Genomic DNA, 25,833 nt, shown 5'->3' with positions numbered 1-25,833 from the left:
CATGACTATTTTAACGATGTCTTAACTTCCTTTCTGCACCTGTCTATGGAGAGCTCTTGGATTTCATCAGAAAATCCTCATTTGTGTTGTGAAGATGAACGAAGGTCTTACAGGGCTTGGAACGCCATGAGGGAGAGGAATTAATGACAGAATTTACATTTTTGGGTGAAGTAACACTTTAATATTGATGGTGAGAATGGGTTGAGCGGTGTAGATGTCAAACTCACCTCCGATCCCCGGGCGAAAGTTTCGAGCATAACCTTTCATTAAATCATCCAGATTAGGCAACCAGGATATTTCAATGTCATTGCCGACATAGTCACCAATATCACTCAGCATGGCCCTATGGGGACAAAACACAAACAAGTGTTCTTCACGTTCTCTTCAAAATGGACTTTTTTATTTTTTGATGAATAGAAAGTTCAAAAGAACAGCATTTTTTTGAAATATAATCTTTTGTAACATTATAAATGCTTTAAACATTTAAATCCTTTGGTTGCTGTTCTTATAAATGTTAAAGACCGCGAGGAACAATCCACAAGAATGAAGATTAAACTAAATTTGAAGAAGAAAGCTGCACCAACACACTCAAATCCACTGAGGGATATAATGAGACATTCTGAGGTAGAGAGAATTGAATTCTCCCTAAAATACAGAAATAATATTATAGATTTAAACGAAGATGTATAGCTTGCCCAACACTATGTAAAATATGCACTACGCATATTAGTTACAAATTACATATAAAAAAAATATTTAAGATTTTAATAAACAAAGCAATACTTCGGAGAAACTTTTGAGATTTTATTACAAGCTGCGTGGGGAAAGTATTAAAAAAATTGTATTGTGCATAAAATTAAAACTAGTAATCTGTGATCTGCTCAAATGTCTCTAAAAGAGCTTTTAAAAGGAAAATATATTGTCATTATTGTGTAAATCTTATTCTGTGTTTTTTTAAAAATAATTATTTCTTGGATGATAACAGCAATTATATGTAAGAGATAGTCAATGCAATTATTTCCAGCATATTCAATACTCATTCATAGTTACTTCACTGAAGATGTAAAAATAAGTGCTGCAAGATGTTAGCAGCAGATCCTTTAAGTTCCACATATGCTCGATTGGATTGAGATCTGGGGAATTTGGAGGCCGAGTCGACGCCTCAAACTGGTTGTTGTGCTCCTCAAACCATTCCTGAAGCATTTGTGCTTTGTGTCAGGAGCATTATCCTGCTGGAAGAGCCACAGCCACCAGAATACCGTTTCCATGAAAGGCTGAACATGGTCTCAGCAATGCTTAGGTAGGTGGAGCGTGTCAAAGTAACATCCACATGGATGGAGGACCCAAGGTTTCCCAGCAGAACATTGGCCAAAGCATCACACTGCCTCCGCCGGCTCGCCTTCCCATAGTGCATCCTGGGGCCATGTGTTCCCCAGGTAAGCCACACACAAACACCCGGCCATCCACGTGATGTAAAAGAACACGTGATTCCTCAGACCAAGCCACCTTCTCCCATTGCTCCGTGGTCCAGTTCTGATGCTCATGTGCCACTGTTGGTGCTTTCGGGCGGGGTCAGAGGTCACCCTGACTGGTCAGCGGCTATGCCGCCCCATACACAACAAACTGAGCTGCTCTGTGTATTCTGACAGCTTTCTATCAGAACCAGCATTAACTTCTGGAGCAGTTTGAGCTCCAGTAGCTCGTCTGTTTGATCGGACCCCACGGGCCAGCCTTCGCTCCCCACGTGCATCAGTGAGCCTTGGCCGCCCATGACCCTGTGGCCGGTTCTCCACTGGTCCTTCCTTGGAGCACTTTTGATAGATACTGACCACTGCAGACCGGGAACAGCCCACAAGAGCTGCAGTTTTGGAGATGCTCTGACCCAGTCGTCTAGCCGTCACAATCTGGCCAAACTCGCTCAAATCCTTACGCTTGCCCATTTCTCCTGCTTCACACACATCAACTCTGAGGACAAAATGTTCACTTGTTGCCTAATATATCCCACCCACTAACAGGAGCCGTGATGAAGAGATCATCAGTGTTATTCACTTGACCTACAGTTATGATTCATCCCCCCCTCAAAAAAAAAAAAAAGAACAGAACAGCTCATAAGTAATAAGGGAACTGTACACAAGGGGGCAAAAGACTTATAATGTGTTGACATGCATCCACAAGTGATGAACTGCACAACAGAGGCATGTGCGTATACAAATATATGCATGCACATTTTAAGAAAAAGAGCAATATTTATGATAGCATATATAGTTATCTATCCACCACCAGCGATGCATAACCACAACGATCTATTAAAGCAAATGCGCGCCCGCGAATAACTGCCCCATTTTTCATGCAACAACGAGAATGTGCGATATAGCAGAAGGTTCTGTATGTGAATATAAAGGCTAATGATGAGCAGGCTATACAGATGCAATAACCTATTACTCAAAATGTTAAGATGTGCACTAGACTTTTGAGAATTAGACTTAAGCTAAAAGTATATACATGTTTAAAATTACGCTTGTCATACAACAACATGCTCATCCTCATCCTCATCCTGAGGTGAAGGGCACGCGCATCCTCACCTGCTCATTCTGTGCTCACCGATGAGCAGAAAGCAGAAGATCGTCGCGGCCAAACTCAACGCATCCATTATGCGCAAACACGGTTCGGACTGAAGGACAGGTGGATTCAAATATTCCGGTTTTCACAGCCTCTGTCAGGAATCGCAGAGAACTGGGCATAATGATCCATATTTGATCCTGTGCCTTATCCCGACTGCGGAGAAAACAGCACACAAATCTAGCTCTCCGCGAGGTCTGTTTCTCCAACGAATCGTTCTTATGAGTCGGTTCGTTTGAATGATTCTCTCGAAATGACAATCGTACTACAGCTACTGGCTATGCTGACATAATAAATAAATAAATAAATAAATAGACTGAAATTTAACAAATAAACAAATACAAATGAGCATTTATACTTTTATATTATTATTTATGTATAATTGTATTTTTTCCCCAAATTGATTTATTTATAGGCTACATTTATTTATTTCAACTTTTTATTTATTTATACATGTATTTATTGCATTTAATAAATTCATGTGAAATAAATAAATATGTGAAAAAATACATACATAAGGAAATAAAAGTATAAATATGTATTTATTTGTATTTATTTATTTATAATTATGTTAGCTTTGGAATCCCATAACTGACTACTATATAAAAAAACTTTGGTAGTCTGATCCAAGGAGTGAAAACAACATTATACCATAATAATAATAATATACCATGATAATAAAATATTAAACCATAATCTTTAATCAAAAGAATTGCCTTACACAACGTTGATCATCAAACGTTATTTCAAATACCATCAATACTAAATGTAAGCTATATCAAAAAATATTAAACATAAAATACATTATGTACACATACAATACACGACAAAGACAAATGTCAATGTACCAGTAAAACAAACAAACAAAACAACACACAAAACACACACACACACACACACACACACACACACACACACACACACACACACACACACACACACACACATGTTGGTCTATGTGGTTTACAGGGACTCTCCATAGGCGTAATGGTTTTTATACCGTACAAACCGTATTTTCTATCCCCTTACACTGCCCCTGTCCCTAAACCTACCCATCACAGGAAACATTCTGCATTTTTACTTTCTCAAAAAAAACATAATTTAGTATGTTTTTAAGGCCATTTGAATTATGGGGACATTTGATATGTCCTCATAAACCACATTTATAGAGTAATACCAGTGTAATACCCATGTAGTTATACAAATTTGTGTCCTCATAAACCACATAAACAGGCTCACACACACACACACACACATACACACACACACACACACACACACAATTTGGAACTGAATCGGTTCAGCAAAACTAGCCATTCGAACGAACCGATTCGTTGGAATGAATCGGATTCCTCCTCTTCGTTCACATCAGATTAGAATCCTCCACTCGTGGAGGACACAAGCCCTCGCACGATAAAACAATGATCTTATGTAACATCAACCCCGCGTTACTGTCATCTGTAATAATACTTCTTATGAAGAGGGTTGTACGGCATCAAACACACATTCTACCCACAGATTGGTGTTTGTTCATCACAATTTTGTGATGTTGTCTGACTGACATATATAATGGCCATGAGTTTATATGATGTAATGTGACAATGATTGCATAAACTCTTGTTCTAGTAAACACTAGAATTCACTAGAAACACAATTACAGAAACACACACACACACACACTCTCTCACACAAACAAACAAACAAACACACCCACACACACACACACACACACACACACACACACACACACACACACACACACACACACACACACTGGAAACACCAATTAGCCTAAGTCATCATAAAATCAAAATGTACATTTCTTACATTTTAATGGAATATTGCAGTATGCATTGTAAATTATTTATCTATGCAAATATTTTTCATTGGTTTCCCCAGTCTCACAGTAAACACATCATCAGAAAAGAGAAGATTTCTAATAGAGTTCTAATAAATACATCAATATTCCTTAAAAAACTAGATTTGTCCTTTTCGATTTCATGCCGAAACAGCTCGTTTGACCCACAACAACTCACGCATGTTGTTTACGTGCAGCCACTACATTTCCCAAGATACAGCGCGCGGCGCGAATCTGTTGCCATGGAAACACAACAACAGAAGGCTGGCTTGCTCCCTCACGCTGAGACTCCAGACGCCAGAAGGTGACAGGTAAAAAGTAGGTATCTTAATGTATGCAAATTCTATCATACGAATATCTTTTTAAGTTTGTGGATACCACGCGTGTGCATGCGTTCCCTTTTTATAAGACAGAGAACTAGCCAGACACTCAACCAAGGATCGTTAGACTGCTTTTAAACACGACTTCATGGAAAAGTTGTAACGTTAACTGCCTGTTAGTTTTAAATATGACGGCTAATTCTGATACAGCCTGGCTGTTTTATATATTTATTAATTTTAGTTTAACCACGAGAGTGCCTTGGAATAAGTATTTCGTTTCATCATACATCAATCCAATGTGCACCAGTGGCAACCATGGAGGCAACATATTTATAACTTAATACCCCTGTAGCACACCCAGTTACCTTGTTCTGCTAGAATATGGGCTCAAAAATTGAAACAAATGAGGTTTAATATATTTTTTTAAAGTTACTAATGGGCATGTTTAGAGTTCGGATAAAATAGCAATTAAATTTAAACGAATAAAACAGCAATTCATTGCTGAACATGTATAATACAAATAATACAAAACACACAAACATATTATTTATATACCCCTGAAGTGTTTTAGTTGTATTTAATGTTTTTTTTTAATGTTATACTTATTACTTTTGAATGTTCTTCAAATATTTTGAAACGTTGATGATGTTAATGTAACATGTCCTGTCTTGTGTGCACATGTGGGTTTTGTGATGTCTTGCATGTGCTCCTGTCATTGTCTGATCCCTCCCCCTTGTTATCTGATTAGTGTTGATTTCTCCCACCTGTTCCCTCTTGATTTCTTCACTTTATAAGCTCCTTGTGTTTATCAGTCTGTGTTGGATCCTTGTTTCATGTCTGTGTCTCCTGTCCTCCCCGTGATTCTGTTTTGGTATGTTTTGAGGTGTTGTATTATATTCTAATATGTGTTTTAGCCCCCTCGTGGGTGTTTGTTTTGTATTCGTTTTATTTTTGTTAATAAATATTCATTTTTCCCTGCACTTGAGTCCTCGCACCATTTTCCCTTGTCTGTGGCGTAACAGTTGCGTGATTTGCATAACCAAGTAAACTTTTTTTTAAAATTTTATAAACTGGATGTTTTAAATGTTCAGAGAACATTCAAAAATAGTGTTTAAAAAAAAAAAATAACTTAGAGACAGTTCACCCAAAAATTGAAACTGTCATAATTTATTCACCCTCATGTCGTTCCAAACCTGTATGAGTTTCTTCCTTCTGTTGGATACAAAATGTTATTTTGAAGAGTGTTGTTAACCAGACAGTTGACTTGTGGAGACGCACGCGGGTATGGCGAACAGTGCTGATCTCTCAACACCTACAACTGAACATGAGCCTCCGAGTATTGGCACACACACAGAAGGTAAAGACATACTCTCACACACACACACACACACACACACACACACACACACACACACACACACTCACTCATGTTGTATTTCCTTTAGAGGAAGGCAGTGAGGATGACATCTTCAGGTTAGAGGAGGACTTCCCTGATTGGTCCACAGGGTTTGACAGCTCTGAGTGGTACGTGTTAATGCATGTTCATTATTTATTTTGATTTCTTTTTCACCACGGAAGCTACAAACTGAGTGTTTTTATGGATGTGGAGAAATAAATGAATTGTTCCAAGATATCTGATGCAGTCATCAACTTATTTCGATTTTATAAACCATCCACATATTTGATTAATAATGATTTTGAAAATATATTTTATCATATTTAACATATTTTATATTTTATTTAGGTAATTTTCACCACAAAGATGAATAACAATACTTGAACAAATAATGTTCAGTAAAGTTCAAAGTATTACAATATGATTTATTTAATAATTTCATCATTAATTTACTCTCCCTCAAGTCATCCTAGATATGTATGACTTTATTCTTTCAGACGAGCAGGTTATATTAAAAAAACATCCTGGCTCTTCCAAGCTTTATAATGTCAGTTAGTGGTACCTGAGATTTTAAAGCCCCAAAAAGTGCATCCATCCATTATAAAAGTGCTCCACACGGCTCCAGGGGTTAATAAAGGCCATCTGAAGAAATATGTTTTTATAGCTTTATAAACTATAATCACTGGCTGCCGAAACGGCCATATGCGAGTCTATTTCCAGAGTAGACTGTATAAAACAATGGACGTAGTGTTCGTGATGTCACCTGTAGGTTTCTGAAGAGCTGTTTAAAAAAGTTAAGTCGGTCGTCGCCATCTGTCACTCAAAGTGGCCACGCCCTTAATTATGCAGAACTTTGAAGCTTTATATAATGTAAACGAATGAGTTATAAATAAATTCACCCCCTCACAGTTGAAGGGCAAAATTAGCCGTATAGGCCAAAACCACAATTTTTACCAGGTTGTAAATATGTTTTATTCTGCTGTAAATTTGGGCATTTTAACATAGGGGAAATACAGTTTGACTCCCTTTGGAGCCTGTCTCTTGGAATTGCAGTTTAAAGCTCCACTGTGTGATATTTTCCCCCATCTAGTGGTGAAAAGGTATATGACCATCCAGTGAATATTAAGCCCCTTTCACACTGCGATTCCGGCAAATACACGGATAATGTGACCCGGCATTTGTTCCCGGGCCGCTAGATTTGGTCCATTCACACTGCCAGCTAAATACCGTAATATGTGCGCTTTCACACACAACGCTTAACGGTCCCGGGTCGAGTTGACACGTGACATCCGGATGTGACGTATAACGGCGAGCGATCTCCGCTTCAGCGCGGATAGTAAGGAGCTCCGTGGTCTCGACTTGTGACCGGTTTGCGCACATTTCTGCTTGTTTAATTTTAGTTTCTTTTGTATACGAACACTCTCTGCGTTTAAAACACCGACGAGCTCTTCTGGCACTGCAGGGTTGTATTATTGAAAAAACAAGCTCTAGGAGTCGCACGATAACTACGTACACGTTGCGGCATTAGTTTTGGCTTTAGTTCACACAGCGCTCGTCCCGGGTCGAACCCCGCAATGTTACTAGGTCCCCGACCCGGGTTCAATTCGGTAATCAATGCTGGGACGTGGTTGCTTTCACACAGAAGGCGACCCGGCAATGCTCCGGGAATATTGCGGGTCCGACGTGCAGTGTGAAAGGGGCTTTAGTTTCTGTTCCTCTCAATTTCGATTTCGTTTTAACTCCTACAGTGGCTGATTTAGTCCAAAATTAACATGGCTTCCAGTTCGACCTCGTCGTGTCGAGTGCTCCTTCAAGTGATGAGATTACTTTAGAAAACTATTATAATTTGCAGTTATTCAATTTGTCAGTTAACATGTAGGTTATGACCTCTATGTAAAATTAATAATAGTTTCACGTTTTCGTTATTTTTTTACCATTTCATTGCTAACATCAGCTATCAGGTTCCCAGACGAATGCAAGCTAATCTTAGTAAAGGAACTTATCATTGCTATTGTTATTCTGTATATTGTACGACATCTCTAGCGTAAGGCAAAGTTTACATTGTAGGCTATCATTTTCTCTGTGAGATCAGTTGATGTGACGGAGGTGCGAGGGAGAGCTAGAGGTACGCGAAAGGCGAAGCTTGAATTTACGGGTATGTCCCTCTTTGGCTAATGTACTTTCAAGATGGAGGAGCAACATGGCGACCGGCATTCGAACCCCTCACCCGTATGTGTTTACAATGGCATATTATAAACTTACGACAATACTTTATTACGTGAAAGAAGTAAATATACATTAATGAGCACATATATTTTTTGAAAGAACTAAGTGATTTTAGCTAAGAATAAACAAAAAAAGTTACACAGTGTAGCTTTAAGTCACTTCCGTGTTGACTTCAAGAGACTGCGGGTCACGAATTAGAGTTTAAAACACTTTTTTTTAACGAAATGTGGGAGAATATTGAGTTTATTATTTGTACCGCGAGAGGCGTCTACTCTCACCTGAGCTTACGCTACTCTCATATATTTCATGCATTGGGTCAGAGGTCAGCGGTCACTTTTCTGCTGGAACTAGACTCGCGTTTGGCCCTTACCAGAAGCCAGTGATTATAATTTATAAAGTTATAAATATGGCTTCGCTTCAGAAGGCCTTTATGAACCCCCTGGATACGTTTATGATGGATGGATGCTTCAAATGGGCTTCATGTTTTGGGCTGTCATTATAAAGATTGAAAGAGCCAGGACATTTTTAATTTAACTCTGATTGTGTTCATCTAAAAGAAGAATATCATACACACCTAGGAGACACCCTGAGGGAGAATAAATCATTGGCTCATTTTCATTTTTGGGTGAAATATATATGTATATTACTAATGTTTTAGAGAAAATGTATTTGAGTGGAATTTACAGTGTTGTGTGAAACCCTTCACTCTTAATGGCTGGGTTAAAAATAACCCAAAGCTGAGTAAATATTGGACTGAACAAGGTGTGGTTTTTGCTGTTATGGTCTGGTTCTTTAATCTGGTCATTTTTAGTAACTAATTTGCATGCTGACATCTCTAAAGTAGATATAAAATGTACACTATAGTTTGGGGATGATAAGAATTTTTTATTTTTATTTTCAAAGCAGTCTCTTCTGCTTACTAAGGCTGTATTTGGTAAAAAACAAAAATAGGTGTGAGATATAATTTCTCCAGTCTTGAATTTATCATCATTACTCCAGTCTTCAGTGTCACATGATCCTTCACTAATTATTCTCATATGAGGATCTGATGCTCAACACACATTTATGATTATTATCAATGATGAAAACTGCTTCAGATTGTTTTGTGGAAACGTTGTTTTAGGATTCTTTGATAAAGAGAAAGTTCAAAAGAACAGCATTTATTTAAAATTTACATTTACAAAAAAATGTAACAATGTAAAATTCTTTTCAGAGAGCCTATTATGCTCTTTCATAGTCTTGATTATGTTTTCTGGCTCTGCTAGAGCTGGTTTTTCTGCTTGAATGTTGATTATTCCTCATATTCTCCTTTGTTGCGGCTCCTCTCTTCCCAGTCTGTCAGTAACTCTGTTTAGTTCCTGTCTCTAATGATGCCCCGCCTTCTGAAGCACACTGTGCTCTGATTGGTTGGCTGGAGCAGTGTGTTGTTATTGGTGTTTGGGAAATGCCCCTCCCCTTACCATAACAGCCAGTTTTAACACACGACTAGCTAACTCCACCAGGCTCCGCCCCTTTATTCTGTGCATGAATTATTATAATGAGGAATATTGTGAGGTGTTTGTTCCTGAAGAAACTCAAGACTACAGTGGAGTTCAGAAACCCGGACACTGATGGAGAGAACTTTTTCATGCTCAAATTGCAACATCTTACACTATGAACATGGAAAAAAGAGTCATAATTTACTGCTGATTTTGAGTAATGCATATTTGCTGAATAAAATAATGAATTTCTTTCTTACATTACTGTTTAAATGTTTGTAAATCTATCACTGGCTCTTGTCTAGGGAAGGGGAAGTGAGTGATGGCGAAGATGAAGCTCACACAGGCGGGGAGAAGCAATGCACTGACAAGAACCACATTTTCAAGCTAAAAAAGATCCTGGCGCAACTGGACACCTTTTACCAGCAGAAGAAACTGAATTTGCAACTAGCCAGGTCTGTATCGTTTAATGATAAGTCTTAAGATAAATCTGCCTCAGCCTCTCAGGGTGGAAGGTTTTCAGACTCTGTGAATCTCTGCCTCCCACTGTGTTTTCAAATGTACATCATGGTGTGCGAGCACATGCTGTAGAAAAGCTGTTAGGTAGGTGGACTGAGCAGTTCAGAGCGGCCAAGCTGTAAACACACTTCATTTAAAACAGTGCATGCATGGGTAAATCAGAGAAGAACTGAATGAAACGTTGGGGTCATATTTCACACAGAACACACCAAACCAATTAGTAATTCTATTTCGTATGTAAAGAATATTTAAGTACCCAATCCTTCAAAAAGAAAATGGGGTGAGAAAAATAAATCAAACTCAAAATATAATCATATATTGTTTAGATATTGTCCCTGAAAAACAAGACAATAAAAAACAATCATTAAAGGGGGGGTGAAATGCTGTTTCATGCATACTGAGCTTTTTACACTGTTAAAGACTTGGATTCCCATCCTAAACATAGACAAAGTTTCAAAAACTAATGTTGGACGTTTGATGGAGTATTTCTGTGTTAAAAATACTCCTTCCGGTTTCTCACAAGTTTCGGAGAGTTGTTTTCGAGTATGGGTCTGCTTGACGTTAATAGATCGGAAGGTCCTTGAATGGGCCGTACGGATTCTTCTCCCGGAAGGGTGCGCGCGCGCGCGTGACTAGAGGGAGAGAGGAAATGCACGCCGTAAACACTCAGGTGCAGATCCAGTCGATCCAGGCGCCGCGCTCCACTTTATTCCTATGGGTGACTTCAACGCTTCAGCACAGCATTCCGGGAAGGCAGCGCGTCATTTGAACGCAGAAATGACGGGAAGCTTCACAGCATCGCTTCAGTCGCGTCGCAAAAGTGGATCTCCACCGTTCACTGCTGTCAGGACTTCACCAAATCATACCAAAGAAGTGTGTTTTTGACGGAGTGGTCCCAGCGATAAAGGTTCGGTCCTGCTTTGGAAGCAGCCGGTGAGTAAAACTGCTTCAAATGTCTGTGCTGTCGGCTATCGTCGCGTGAGTAAACATCAGTAAACGACACGATCGCGTGCTTCGTCATTCAAATGCGCTAACGGACTCCATTGTTGTTCTGTATAACGTTACACTAGTCTGATGTGCAAAACCGTTTTGCTTGCTACTGCTAAGGTTTAGTCGCATACAATTGTCCATAAACCGAATAAACTGCGAGTAAAGACACACAAATGTTGACAGGCCACTAAATACAGTCCATACCACAGAGACGGACGTCCTGCTGCTGCTGCTTCTCCTGTTCAATTTATTTCAGCCTCCGAATGATTCTAGATCATATCTATTAGCTGAGATCGATAGCCATGGGTTTCTCCACGCTTGAGGACGTCACCGCTTTGCGCGCTCGTCATTCTTTAGCTCCGCCCACTCGATACGCCTCCAGGCGCTCTGTTTTTTCCGGAAAGACTCGGTACAGCCCATATTTCTTTTATAAATATAATAAAACTAAAGACTTTTCGGAGATATGAAGGATGCAATACTACTCTATAGGTACTCAAGATTGACATGAGATTGACTGAAACTGAGTGTTTCACCCCCCCCCCCCCCCCCCTTAAAAAAATGTTTTTCAGCCCAGTTTTAACCCTTTAAAACTCTCACATGAAAGACTTGTCATGACAAGTCTTTAAAATGAGAGTTTTGAAGAGTTAGTTCAGCCAAAACTGTAAATTTTGTCATTAATTCCTCTCCCTAATGTTGTTGGACACCTGTCAGACCTCCGCTCCTCTTCACACACAGATGAAGATATTAGTGTTGAAATCCGATGGCTCAGAAAGGCCTTCATTGACACCAATGTCATTTCCTCTCTCAAGACCCATAAAGGCACTAAAGACGTCGTTACAAAGCCCATCTCACTACAGCGGCTCTACAATCATTTTATGAAGACACCAGAATAGTTTAGAGCAGTAGTTCCCAACCACGTTCCTTCCTCAAAAACATATGAGCCAAATATCAAATTAAGCATAAAGTCGAACCCATAACCTAATCTCAATTATAAATACATTTTCAGTGACGTGTTACATGAAGATCGTATTTATTTTTAGCTACTGAATTAATGTATTTGGAAATCTGAGTTTGTACAAAATCTATTTTCTCTTTAAGGGAGGAACTAAAAGCATTTCACCTTCATGTGGCTGAGCTGGAGGAAAACAGAGACCAGATTGAGCTGGATATAGAAAGAGAGAGACAAGCTGAGAACAGGTAAAACACACTCACAATTTTGAGAAGGAATGTCCCTGAAGAAGAGAAAGAAGTGTGTAATTCTGCTTTATTCTGTGTAGTGTGGCGGTGCTCCGGTTACGTGCTCAGCACAAGCGTGTGTGTGCCGAGCTGATGGCGGAAGAAGATCTGGGTGCTCATCTAGTCATGATCCTGAAAGAGCAGGAGTGAGTTTCATTTCTACAGTAATGCTGACCTTCATACTTGTTGATTTTATTGTATTTATTCTGGGTACTGTAACTTGCAGTCTTGTCTTGATATTTGTTTTTATTGTGATTATTTTTAACTCAGCTTTCAACTTCTTATATTTAATTATAATGCAGTAATATAATGGAATTATAATTCAATGGAGGAAATTCTCTTAAAGGGCCTTTTTATTATGCTATTTTAAATGTTTCTCATTTTGTTTTGGTCTCCTACAAAAGGTTTACATGCATCCAATGTCAAAAAACACTTTCACTTTCTCATATTAATATACACTGCACATCACCACATTTCTCAGTCTGTTTGTTAAAATATTTAGTGACCTATTTTACATATCTGATCATGGTCTGATGCTCATGGCGCAGGTGCTTTTTATGTGCGGTGACAAGCGCTAGAGCACACAGGGCCTCCAGTTACACACTTTAAAAATTCAATTTATAAACAAAAAAATCAAAAAGCGCCTCTTTCTGGGACATTTCTTGTGACATTTTTAGTCAAGTGGCAAATTCACTTCACTCAAAAGTTACTCCAGCAGCTCTTTCATTTACATTTTACATTTACATTTATGCATTTGGCAGACGCTTTTATCCAAAGCGACTTACATTGCATTCAAGGTACACATTTTACATTATTGTCAGTTCTTTCAGAAAGTACTATTGATGTGTAAAAATGTGGTGAATGTAGTGTCATCAGAAAATGTCATTACTCAAATATGGTAGAAATATTGCAAAGCTCTACTAAAGTACAGTAGCATAACCGCAAATATGTACTTCTTTATTACAGTATAGACAGTATATACATATTCATGTTGTTCATCCTGATGTCGAATATTGAATATTTGATTTGTGAGGTCATGGGTTTGATGTCATAATTTTGTATTATTTGCTGTTTTGTTTTTAGAAAATATTCTGTGGATTGGAGAGGAAGCCTTGAGTTGTGTATTTCTTTATAGTTCATTCATACCTCTTTCAAACCAGAAAAATCAAAATCATGGCATGATTTCATCTACATGTCCTGGTTGCCAAGCAGAAAGCCTTTAATATGCTGTTGTTGTGGATGTAGCGTGTAACTGGCCCTTCTTCTCAGGCTGGAGCTGTGTCAGGTGGAGGTGGAACTGGGACACTTCTTGGCTCTGCGTCAGGAGCTTGAGCTGGAGGAGAAGAACGTCCAATCTCAGGAGAAGAAGAAGCAGAAGCTCAGACTCCAGCGAGAGAAGAGCGTTATCAAACAACGTAGACACAAAGCACAACATGACAAAATGTAAGAGTTTCAAGTGAAATGCTTTTTATCACATCCACTGCAGTTTTCTTGGAACAAGGACAAATAACCTGGGCCATTTATAGGTGCAGTAAGCGATTTCTGAGAAATGCTGTTGAAAATTACATTAAACGACATCAAATCGGAATTACTTTATGACGTGTTAAATATGGATATTTTTCTTACACAAACCCATCGATTTGCTTCGGAAGGCCTTTATTAACCCCTGGAGCCATGTGGAGCACTTTTACAATAAATCGATGCACTTTTTTCGGCTTTAAATTTTGGTGGGCTGTCATTCACTGCCATTATAATGCTTGAAAAAGCCAGGACATTTTGTTTATATAACTCTGATTGTGTTCGTCTGAAAGAAGAAAGTCATACACACCTAGGATGGCTTGAGGGAGAGTAAATCATGGGGTCATTTTCATTTTTGCGTGAACAATCCCTTTAATACTGAAGCAGCTTTCCAGTGCTGGAGACACATGAAGGGAAGGCCTGCTCAATACGTGAGTGACACTGGTATTTGCTATGTTTCAAAGCTGTACCATAGCTGTTTGTTAGTGATTGCTTGTGTTGCATAGCATGTTCTTTGTATTGGGAGCGGGGCAATGAAAAAAAAAAAAGGGGGGGGGGGGGGGGGGGAGTGGGGGCGTTTGTTTGGGTATCGATTTGAAACTATCAACATTGTTTCTCAGGAATCGCATGCACCCTTAACTCTTTCCCCACCAAGCATGGAATTTTCCAGGTTTCCATGTTTCTTCATGTATTACGCATCTTCTGAAAGAGTACAGAATCTCCTGATCAAAACACAGGTGAAGAAGCAGAAACAAGCGATGTCATATGTAAGCAGATGTGAGCACAGATTTCCAAAGGAGGCAATGCAACACATTTGAACATATTTCAATTTAGTTGACAGTTTTATCAATGGACAGGAAGCTATTTATTATTTTTCCTTGCCAAAAGAACAATTTAAGTAATTGGCTCATCATATCTGACTCAAGTAAAGAGTATTTAACTTATTACCAGCACGAAAAATGGCCTCTGGTTTTCTAGTCAATTTGTGGGAAAGCCTAGAACCCCAATAGTACAGATGCGAGTTGTACATAGTCCAGCACCGCTTGAAAATCCTTTAATGTTCAAATCCTTAATGCAGCTGTTATTTGTGTAATCTTCTATGTGACAGTGAACGTAACAAGGTTTTACAAGAGCAGGCAGAAGTTCACAGGAAACAACAGGAACAGGCTCTCGCTAGCCATCTCAAAGCAGCCGTCTACCTCAAACAGACTCTGCACAGGTGATGCACACTCATGCACATTTAGTAAAACTTTTTAGTTTAATTGCAACTTTCAATTTTCTGCTTTCGTATTAGTTCCTAGTCTAATAAATTGTATATTTAAAAGAAGATAATATAAAACTTATTTCTATAGCTCTTGTGTTGTAGGATGAAACAGAAAGAGGCTGAGGCTGAAGAGAGGAGGAAGGAGCTAATAAAGAAGAGGCAGACAGCAGTGATGTCACTTAAAGCCAGTTTCGCTGCCAATCAGGTACAGTCCATTACTCGTAAGAGTTACTGTAGAATTCTGCAGTATGAATAAATCATAAATATGTTTAAATTATACTATATGTTTCAGAATTTACCCTATTATACTTTATCGACATGAATTGATAGGTCAAACAGCCACCCACAAATAGTCTATAAACAAAGCATCCAGCTGTCCAGCAATTGTTATTCATATGAACAACTGTTAAAGTTACTTGTCAGGCTACAGAAGAATACCTTAATTCCTCTGTTCATCTAGGCTTAAGACATCAATAGTCACACAGACATATTGTAACCCAGCCACAACACATAATTGGGAATAACATGCCTGACCTTAACACAGAATCGACCACAGAGGCCTGTGGTCAGCTTCCTATGCTGTTTCGTTGTGAAATCCAAGAAGAGGATATTTGTTTATATTTTTTTCTATGAATCTTTGCTTTAACATGTACTAAACATGAGTGGAATTTCCACCGCCGCGCCACCACACCTTGATGTTGTATAGTTATCTTTATTGAAGTGAATTAGGAACTGTGGGAGCAATTATTAGAAAATGGAAGATAACAAGACCACTGGTGATCTCCCTCGATCTGGGGCTCCACGCAAGATCTTACCCTGTGGGGTCAAAATGATCACAAGAACGGTGAGCGAAAATCCCAGAACCTCATTGAAGATGAAACATGGCTGGGTCTTTCAGCATGACAATGATCCCAAACACATGCCCGGGCAACAAAGGAGTGGCTTCGTAAGAAGCATTTCAAGGTCCTAGAGTGGCCTAGTCAGTCTCCAGATCTCAACCCCATAGAAAATCTTTGGAGGGAGTTGAAAATCCGTGTTGCCCAGCGACAGCCCCAAAACATCACTGCTCTAGAGGAGATCTTTGTGAAGGAATGGGCCAAACTACCAGCAACAGTGTGTAAAAACCTTGTGGAGGCTTACAGAAAACATTTGACCTCTGTCATTGCCAACAAAGGGTATATAACAAAGTAGTTGAGATTAATTTTTGTTATGGACCAAATACTTTTTTTCCACCATAATTTGCAAATAAATGCTTTACAAATCAGACTATGTGATTTTCTGGATTTTTTCCCCCTTATTCTGTCTCTCATAGTTGAAGTATACCTATGATAAAAAATACAGGCCTCTGTCATCTTTTTAAGTGAAAGAACTTGCACAATTGGTGGCTGACTAAATACGTTTTTGCCCTACTGTATAAGCCATATCAGTCTAAACTTCTGAGTACACACACACACACACACACACACACACACACACACACACACACACACACGAAGCACGCGCACAGAAAGCTGTGTGTCAGATGGAGCGTCCCGTGAGTATCAAACTCAGTTCTCTTTCACATCTTATTGCACTTAAACTGTCAAACACACAAGCTTATGTCAAAAAAACACACAGTTCACATAAACACAGTTGGTTATGTCTGTGAACATAAACATGTGTATATAAGACGTGTGTATAAAAGTGACAGCAGTGTAATATACAGTATCTACTGCTATATTTGCTGTTAATAAGAATCAAATATCAAGAAAACAGAAAATCACTCAATGCTCTTGACTGAATAACTTTAGTAGCTTTAATAAGAATACATTTCTGACTCGAAGGCTCTGGCGAGGAGATAAACATGACAGATTGTGTGCAGCTCACTGAGGGGTGGAGCTATTGTAATAGGGCGGAGTCAGTCACCAGTCATGGGCGGGGCTTGTGCAATATGGCACTGCTAGAAACTAAAACGGCTTACACTGCTTTTGATTTATAAGCATTAAAAAAAGAACAGTGGATTTTTATCATTATAGGGTGGTTGTATACACACACTGCCAACACATGTATGTTCAAACACCATGTAAAAGTGAATTTTGCCTAATAGGTCTCATTTAAATCAATTTACTTAGCTTTGTATTATTAACAATTTTTCTGAAGAAAAAAAAAGTGTAAAGACTCTTTCAGCTGCTTGTGTTGTTCTCCAGAATATTTTATTTATGAAAGGAGAATAAGATGTGAATATTACTGTAGTGAAAGAATATTGATGGCAGGTAAGTATAAATATGTACAGAATAGAGGCAAAAGAATATTGATGGTGATAAACTGTATGTCTCAGACACGTTTTAATGATATATGTATGTGCAGCAGCACTGGACAAGTGACCTGAAGAACTTTGCTTTGGGTGAATGTTTGTGTCTACATAGATCCATTGATAGATATTCTCTCCATGTACTTAGGAAACTATGCATGCTAGAAAACAACGACAGAAAGCCTATGAACAGAAACAGAGAGAGCAAGAGCAACTGATGAAAGAGACACTGGAGGCCAAAGGATTGAACAGCATTGAACACATCCAACGACTGAGACTGCAGGAGCGCTTCAACAAGAAAAATGCGTGAGAATTTGCTATAAACATTTTATGTGAATGCTCAGAAGTAGTGTTGTCACGATATCAAAATTATGACTTTGATATGATACCAGACTAAAATACCTCGATACTGAATCGATACCCAGAGAAAAAAATACAGTAAAAGTAAGTGAATAATATGACAAAATAACTTATTATTTATTGCTTATTATTTAAACTAAAACCTCACTTGGCCAGCATGATTTTTGACCATTCCCTCCTCTTATTGCAATAATAACTACATAGTGTGAACATCCTTACAGAGATGTTCGCAACAATCACATTATCAGTCATGTTAAAATTCTTAACATTCTCAGAATACCTTTCACTATTCTGAACATGTTGGGATGAACAAAATTTTATTTCATGAGTCTTGATACGGGTATTTTCATATTTTTTAAATGTAATTTTATACTTCCGGCAGCCCGAGCACATCCGGCTCTGCGTTTTATTCTCTCATGTGCACATGTTTCTGTTGCTTTCTTTGTCATGCGCTGTGTCTACAGTATATACAAACCTGATTCCAAAAAAGTTGGCACACACTGTACAAATTGTGAATAAAAACAGAATGCAATGATGTGTACGTTTTTATTTTATTCAGAATACAACATAGATGACACATCAAATGTTTAAACGGAGAAAATGTTAAACTGTGTGTCATCCCCTCCTCTTTTTATATCAGTCTGCAAACGTCTGGGGACTGAGGAGACAAGTTGTTCAAGTTTAGGAATAGGAATGTTGTCCCATGCTTGTCTAACACAGGCTTCTAGTTGCTCAACTGTCTTAGGTCTTCTTTATCACATCTTCCTCTTTATGGTGCGCCAAATGTTTTCTAATGGTGAAAGATCTGGACTGCAGGCTGGCCATTTCAGTGCCGGATCCTTCTTCTACGCAGCCATGATGTTGTAATTGATGCAGTATGTGGTCTGACATTATGTTGGAAAATGTCTTCTCTGAAAGAGACGATGTCTGGATGGAGCAGATGTTGATCTAGAACTTGGATACACCTTTCAGCATTGATGGTGCCTTTCCAGGTGTGTAAGCTGCCCATGCCACACACACTCATGAACCCCATACCATCAGAGATGCAGCTTCTGAACTGAGCGCTGAGAACAACTTGGGTTGTCCTTGTCCTCTTTAGTCCAGATGACATGGAGTCCCAGTTTTCCAAAAAGAACTTCACATTTTGATTCGTCTGACCACAGAACAGTTTTCCACTTTGCCACAGTCCATTTTTAATGAGCCTTGGCCCAGAGAAAACGCCTGCGCTTCTGGATCATGTTTAGATAGGGCTTCTTCTTTGACCTGTAGAGTTTTAGCCGGCGACGGCGAATGGCACGGTGGATTGTGTTCTCCAATGTTTTCTGGAAGTATTCCTGAGCCCATGTTGTGATGTCCATTACAGTATCATTCCTGTATGTGATGCAGTGCCGTCTAAGGGCTGAAGATCACGGGCATCCAGTTTGGTTTTCCGGCCTTGACCCTTACGCTCAGAGATTGTTCCAGAGTCTCTGAATCTTTGGATGATAGTATTCGCTGTAGATGATGATAACTTCAAACTCTTTGCAGTTTTTCTCTGAGAAATTCCTTTAGGATATTGCTCCACTATTGTCCGCCGCAGCATTGGGGGAATTGGTGATCCTCTGCCCATCTTGTCTTCTGAGAGACACTGCCACTCTGAGAGGCTCTTTTTATACCCAATCATGTCGCCAATTGACCTAATAAGTTGCAAGTTGGTCCTCCAGCTGTTCCTTATATGTACATTTAACATTTCCGGCCTCTTATTGCTACCTGTCCCAACTTTTTTGGAATGTGTAGCTCTCCTGAAATCAAAATGAGCCAATATTTGGCATGACATTTCAAAATGTCTCACTTTCAACATTTGATATGTTCTCTATATTCAGTTGTGAATAAAATATAAGTTTATGAGATTTGTAAATGATTGCATTCCTTTTTTATTCACAATTTGTACAGTGTCCCAACTTTTTGGAAATCGGGTTTGTACTGAGCACTTCTGTTTCAGTGTTTAGTGAACGGTGGAAGCAGAGCTTTGTACAAACATCCTGACTCCTGCTATCACACATCGATGCAAATTAAGAAATACAGCTCTTATTAGTGTGCTGTCCTCCTTAAAGTACCAGTACTAATGAAATTTTATATCATACCATTTTTAATAGCAGAGTATTAAGATACTTTTCTAGTACCAGTATATCCTGCAACACTACTCAAACAGTTTAAGGACAGATATTTTATATTTTTATTTTTTCTTCATATCTTCTCTATCTTCTTTTTTCATTGAAGGGAATTTGAAGATACACGGAGATTGGGGAAAATGGAGATTGTGGCTAAATTGCTCTCAGAAAGGAACGTGACGGACAAGCGTAGAAAATCTCCCGTACTGAGCCATGAGAAAAAACGTGATGAGAAACTCTTCATCACCAGGAGAGAGGTACCAGCGATTGCTTAGCCTGACACTCACCATAAATGTTTATCATTAGAACAATTAATGATTATATGTTATGCGCTCCACAAAGAGAAAGTAGTCTGCAGAAGTAGAGATCACATTGCATGTGCATAACATGGAATCATCCTGTGCTACAGTCATATTTTGTATAACTAAATATAAAATTGACGCCAAATCAAGTGGTTGATGGAAGCAATTGGTTCACTAACAATCACTTGTATTTAATTCAGGAAAAGCATGTAATGTCAAGTCCCAGAGCACCTTGCATCAGGTCCTACAGTGACAGTGATGACAGTTCCTCTCCGGAATCTGCAGAGCTGAAGTTTGGAGAGTGTGTAGAAATGGAAGATGAAGATAAAACAGAGATGAGTCTGGCTCAGCCTGAGTTTACTGGCCTTTGGGAACACAGACACAAAGATGATATGGTAACAATTCCAATACATAAATAGATAAGCATGTGACACTTAAGAGGATGTTTCACACAGAGCATCTTCCATTGCACTGCATCTAACATTGTTCATCATGCTTGAGTCCAACATAGTGGCTATGATTATGCATCGGGAATTTTTATTTTACTCTTCCCTCAATTCTGCTTTTATTACACTATAACAAAATAAATATCATTATTTAATTTGCAGCTACAAAATCATAGTTTTTTGTCATATCTGTCCACCTAGGCCACATCAGATGAAAACATTCATCTTGAAACATCTTACACCACCATGAAGACTGACAAAGGTTTACTTTCAAAAGCAGCAAAAAAGTCTATAAAGGGACGAGAATCAAAAGGACCACCATTCATCAGCAAACCAGAGATTATTCTGTTTAAGGTACCTAATGTCTAGACTTGATTCTCGGGAATTAAAGGTCCGCTTGCAATGAACAGAGTGTGTCGAATTATTGGAACCAAAGTCATGATGCCTGTTAAAATAATTCTTTGCATAGTCTTCATTGACAATACGGTATCATAATGCATTGCAATGAGGGCGGCAAGATTTTCCATTGAACGTGTACTAAAATATTTATCACATTGTATATTAAATATGCAGTTTGCATCTGGCGTTTGGTCTTAATTCAGTCACTTAATGTACAGAGCCCTCTAAAGAGACATGGTGGTGGAAAAAATGGGATGGGAAGAAAAAAAATGCAAAGTTTCTCGGGGAACGCGAAACATTTGCGAGAGAACGCGAAAGCGTTGACATACCTTTTCCTCCCATCACATATTTGTTTTTCATCATTATGTAACTTTAGGGCTTCTGTACTTAAAGTATTAAGATCTTTTTATATAACAGCTAACCTAGGCAGTGCACACCATCAACTCACTAAACTAAGACACAGGCATCATCTTAAACCTCAGTGCATGTTAATTCACGCCTCTAAAATACAAAACGGTAATAAATTATATTATATTTTATATATTTATAAATATATATTTATATTTATCTGAACTGTATTTGCAGGATTGCGATGTTGGGAAGGTCTACAAGAAGAAAGTCACACTCACTAATGTCACATACATGACTAATTACTGTAAGCTGTTGGGAGTGTCAGAGAATCTGAAAGATCATGTGTCGGTGAGGTAGGCTGCTCTTTTAGCACATATCACATAAACATCTTACATTCGGGGGTTTGCTCATCAGTCTCAGTTTATAGAAGGGGTGTTCTTTTAAAGCCAGAGCAGTTTGGCACATGGTGCTGGCATCCTTTGCTGACTCTGTGTTTCTATCATCATTTCCAAACCTGTATGGCTTTATTCTGTGAAACAGAAAATGTCTTGTGTTGTTTGGACTCTATGGGCCCTATTTTACCGATCTGATCATGTTCTGAAGCTCTTAGGGCGCGTCTGAATCCACTTTTGCTAGTTTAACGACAGAAAAAAAATTCTGCGCACCAGGCGCATGGTCCAGAAGTGTTGCCCCTCGTCTCTTAATGAGTGATGGGTGTGTTTTGGGCGTAACATGCAATAAACCAATCAGAGTCTCATCTCCCTTTCCCTTTAAAAGCCAGTTGTGCTCGCACCGGCGGATTCACTATTTACACGAGGAAAGACTGAACGCTTCTCCAGAGAGGAAAACTTTTATTTTTAATATTTAAATGTGTGTGTGCTGCTGTGTGTTCCCGGTGTGTGTGTGTAATAATCAGAGTGTATGCTCGTTGTGCACCACCTATAGGCTCATATTACTCACACACCCTTTCAATAAATAATAATAATAATAATACATTTTATAATGCACTTTATATTAAACAAAATCTCAGTGCTACAGAATTAAAAACAATCAACAACAATAAATAAATAAGTAAATGAATAAAATAAAATAAATAAAACTGAAAAAAATAAAATACATAAAATAAAATAAAGAAGTAACAAGTCAATTAAAAGCTCTGCTAAAAAGGTGGGTTTTAAGACCACGCTTAAAAGTATCTATAGTCTGTGGAGTCCGCAGGTGGTCAGGGAGAGCAGACCACAGACTGGGGGCTGCAGAGCAGAAGGCCCGATCCCCCATAGTACGGAGATTGGCTGTGGGAGTTTTAAGGCGATACAGCAAAACAGAGCGGAGGTTACGAGTGGCTGTTTGTGTGGTGAGAAGTTTCTTGAGATAGGAGGGAGCATCACCATGGATGCACTGGTGGGTAAGGAGAGAAATCTTGTACTCGATCCTGAACGACACAGGAAGCCAGTGGAGTGATTTTAGAATGGGGGTGATGTGGTCGTATTTGCGCACCCTCATGAGGATCCTAGCAGTGCTGTTCTGAATACACTGCAGCCTCTGGAGATTTTTGCTAGGGATGCCGATAAGGAGCGCATTGCAGTAGTCCATCCTGGAGGAGATAAAGGCGTGGACAAGCTTCTCCGCATCAGCCAGTGTTAGAATGGGACGAAGTTTGGCAATGTTTCTGAGGTGGAAGAAGGAGGTCTTACACAGGTGATTGATGTGAGCTTCAAAAGTAAGCTGCGATTCCATTCTGACCCCCAGATTGGTGACTGAAGTGGAAAGTGGAATGACCTGATCAGAGAAAGCAATGCTGGTGATAACAGACTTCTGGACCTGAAGTGGAGTGCCGACTAGGATAGCTTCAGTCTTGGAGCTGTTTAGCTGCAGAAAGTTTTGCTTCATCCACGCCTTTATCTCATCCAGGCAAGTGATCAAAGTGGATGGTGTGAGGTCAGCAGAGGGAGATGAACTTGTCCTAAAGTAGTTGAGTGTCATCAGCATAGCAGTGAAAAGAAATTCCAATGCCGGCTGATGAGACGGCCAAGGGGGAGGATGTAGAGTATGAACAGGGTGGGTCCGAGCACAGAGCCTTGAGGAACACCGCAGGTGACATTGTGTGACGGGGATGTAGCTTCTCCTAGCGCAACATATTCAGTTCTCCCAGTGAGATAAGAAGAAAACCAGTTGTGGACCGAGTCAGAGAGACCGATGGTGGAATGTAAACAGTGAAGGAGGATGTTATGGTCAACTGTATCGAAAGCTGCAGTTAAGTCCAGGAGGATGAGAAGGAATGGGGAACCAGCATCTGCCGCCATCAATAGATCGTTTGTGACCCTGACCAAAGCTGTTTCTGTGCTGTGACTGAAATTTCTCATAAAGATTGTTATGCTCCAAATGGACCTGAAGCTGTGCAGCAACCACTTTTTCCAGCACCTTAGAGGGGTATGGGAGGTTGGAGATGGGCCTGTAGTTGTCATTAACATCTGGGTCTAAAGTAGGTTTTTTTTAGAAGTGGTCTGATGATAGCAGTTTTTAGAGATAAAGGAACAAGGGCAGCCTGGAGGGAATTATTAATAATCTTGGTAATAAATGGACTTAAGACACTGAGGTTAGATTTTACCAAGGCTGTAGGAAAAGGATCCAGTGCACAGGTGGATGGTTTTATTTTTCTGATGATGTCCTCAACCTCAAGCTGTGTGATGATGGAGAAGCAGCAGAGATGTTGGAAGGTCCCTGGCTGTGGATCAACAGACGGGACAGGCAGAGCGGAGGTGCTAGATAGAAGCAAGTGGATGTTGTCTACTTTGTTCCTAAAAAAGGTCATGAACTTATTGCACCTCTCTTCTGTGGCTTCTGAAAAAGAGTGAGTTTGCGGTTTAAGGATGTGGTTTATAGTGGAGAAAAGCTTCTTGGAGTTTCCAGGGTTATTGTTGATGATGCAAGAGTAGAACTGTGACTGAGCATCTCTCAAGGACCTTGCGTAGGCCTTCTGATGATCTCTATAGGCTTGCCTATGAACAGTGAGTCCTGAGAGCTTGAGACGCCTCTCAAGTACACGCCCAACCGTCTTCATCTTCCGCAGTTCGCTGGTGTACCAGGGTGCTGAGCGCGAGAAGGTGACCATTCTAGTTTTGACAGGTGCATGAAGATCTAGAAGGCTGCTCAGAGACTTGTTGTAGAAGTCAACCGACTCAGAGACTGAGGAGAGATCAACAGAGGAGAATTGCTGAAGGTCTGTAGTTAAAGAGTCTTGGTTAATCTTCACACAGAACACAGAAATACTGCACTATTGACTTTAGAGCAGGTTTGTGTTGGTCAATGGTCAGTGGTTTTCAGTTCCTCACAATAGCAACGCTCCAACAATGCTCCTGAACACACACACACACACTCTCTGATGGGTGAACAGATGCGGCAGTGCATTTGATATTTAAACAATGTGGAGCTGGACGTGAACATGAGGACTGCGTCGAGCTGAAACTAGCAGAACACACTTGCATTGAGCTGGGTGTAGGATAGGGCCCAAGTGGGTTTTAAATTACATGTGAGTGATTTAAATGTAATTTTTTTTGCTGTTTTTTTTTGTTTTCTTTGTTTTTTGCCTAAGCCAGATTTTAGTCCCATCTACACAAATATGGGTAAAAACTTTTACAAAGTCAAATTTAAAAATAAACACCCTCAAATGAAAGCAAAAGCACCCTCAGTTGATACTTTAATAAAATCATACTGGCTCCAGTGTGTATTTGTGTGTGTGCTATGGAGAACGTCAAAGGTTTCTATTTACTATGTGTTTTTGGAGCAGAGAGAAATGTAGCCAATCACAGACATGTCTGTTGGTCTTTTGAACGCAATGGCCAATCAGAGGCATTTAATTTAGCCAGAATCCACTCACAGCTCAAAACGGTCAAAAGAGTTTTTGCTCAGTGCTGAGTTCTGTACATGTGAATCCTCTCATTAACAAACAGATTTTTGGATATAAGTAAGCCATTAATTATGCATTGTAGACAACTTTATTGATTTTATTGGACCTTTGTGAGAGCACAAACTGAGATAAGTGACAGCTTTATAGTGACTCTGAGCGCTCTTTTGTGTTTCCGAGGCTATATGTATTTCATTGCATTAAAGT

The 25,833-nt window shown here is 39.3% G+C and overlaps 2 protein-coding genes across 2 annotated transcripts in view; one reads left to right on the top strand and one right to left on the bottom strand.

The window, feature by feature from the left end:
- gabrd (gamma-aminobutyric acid type A receptor subunit delta) overlaps positions 1-2,835 on the bottom strand; it is a 41,348-nt gene extending 38,513 nt beyond the window's left edge. The window contains exons 1-2 of the mRNA XM_067412959.1: positions 2,583-2,835; positions 228-343 (exon numbers count right to left, since the gene is read on the bottom strand). Coding sequence (XP_067269060.1) covers positions 228-343; positions 2,583-2,650 — 184 coding nt within the window. The 5' untranslated portion in view covers positions 2,651-2,835. The remainder of the gene's footprint in view (positions 1-227; positions 344-2,582) is intronic.
- Positions 2,836-5,976: 3,141 nt separating this feature from the next.
- cfap74 (cilia and flagella associated protein 74) overlaps positions 5,977-25,833 on the top strand; it is an 89,107-nt gene continuing 69,250 nt past the window's right edge. Inside the window, exons 1-13 of the mRNA XM_067412964.1 lie at positions 5,977-6,154; positions 6,243-6,321; positions 10,203-10,352; positions 12,505-12,603; positions 12,684-12,788; positions 13,912-14,085; positions 15,269-15,379; positions 15,527-15,629; positions 17,863-18,020; positions 20,334-20,481; positions 20,727-20,921; positions 21,174-21,326; positions 21,957-22,075. Coding sequence (XP_067269065.1) covers positions 6,082-6,154; positions 6,243-6,321; positions 10,203-10,352; positions 12,505-12,603; positions 12,684-12,788; positions 13,912-14,085; positions 15,269-15,379; positions 15,527-15,629; positions 17,863-18,020; positions 20,334-20,481; positions 20,727-20,921; positions 21,174-21,326; positions 21,957-22,075 — 1,667 coding nt within the window. The 5' untranslated portion in view covers positions 5,977-6,081. The remainder of the gene's footprint in view (positions 6,155-6,242; positions 6,322-10,202; positions 10,353-12,504; positions 12,604-12,683; positions 12,789-13,911; positions 14,086-15,268; positions 15,380-15,526; positions 15,630-17,862; positions 18,021-20,333; positions 20,482-20,726; positions 20,922-21,173; positions 21,327-21,956; positions 22,076-25,833) is intronic.

This window comes from Pseudorasbora parva, chromosome 13, assembly GCF_024679245.1.
Source record: "Pseudorasbora parva isolate DD20220531a chromosome 13, ASM2467924v1, whole genome shotgun sequence".
In the NCBI taxonomy this organism is placed as follows: domain Eukaryota; kingdom Metazoa; phylum Chordata; class Actinopteri; order Cypriniformes; family Gobionidae; genus Pseudorasbora; species Pseudorasbora parva.
Note: the sequence above shows the minus strand (reverse complement) of the source record. Positions and strands in the feature narration are given on the sequence as shown.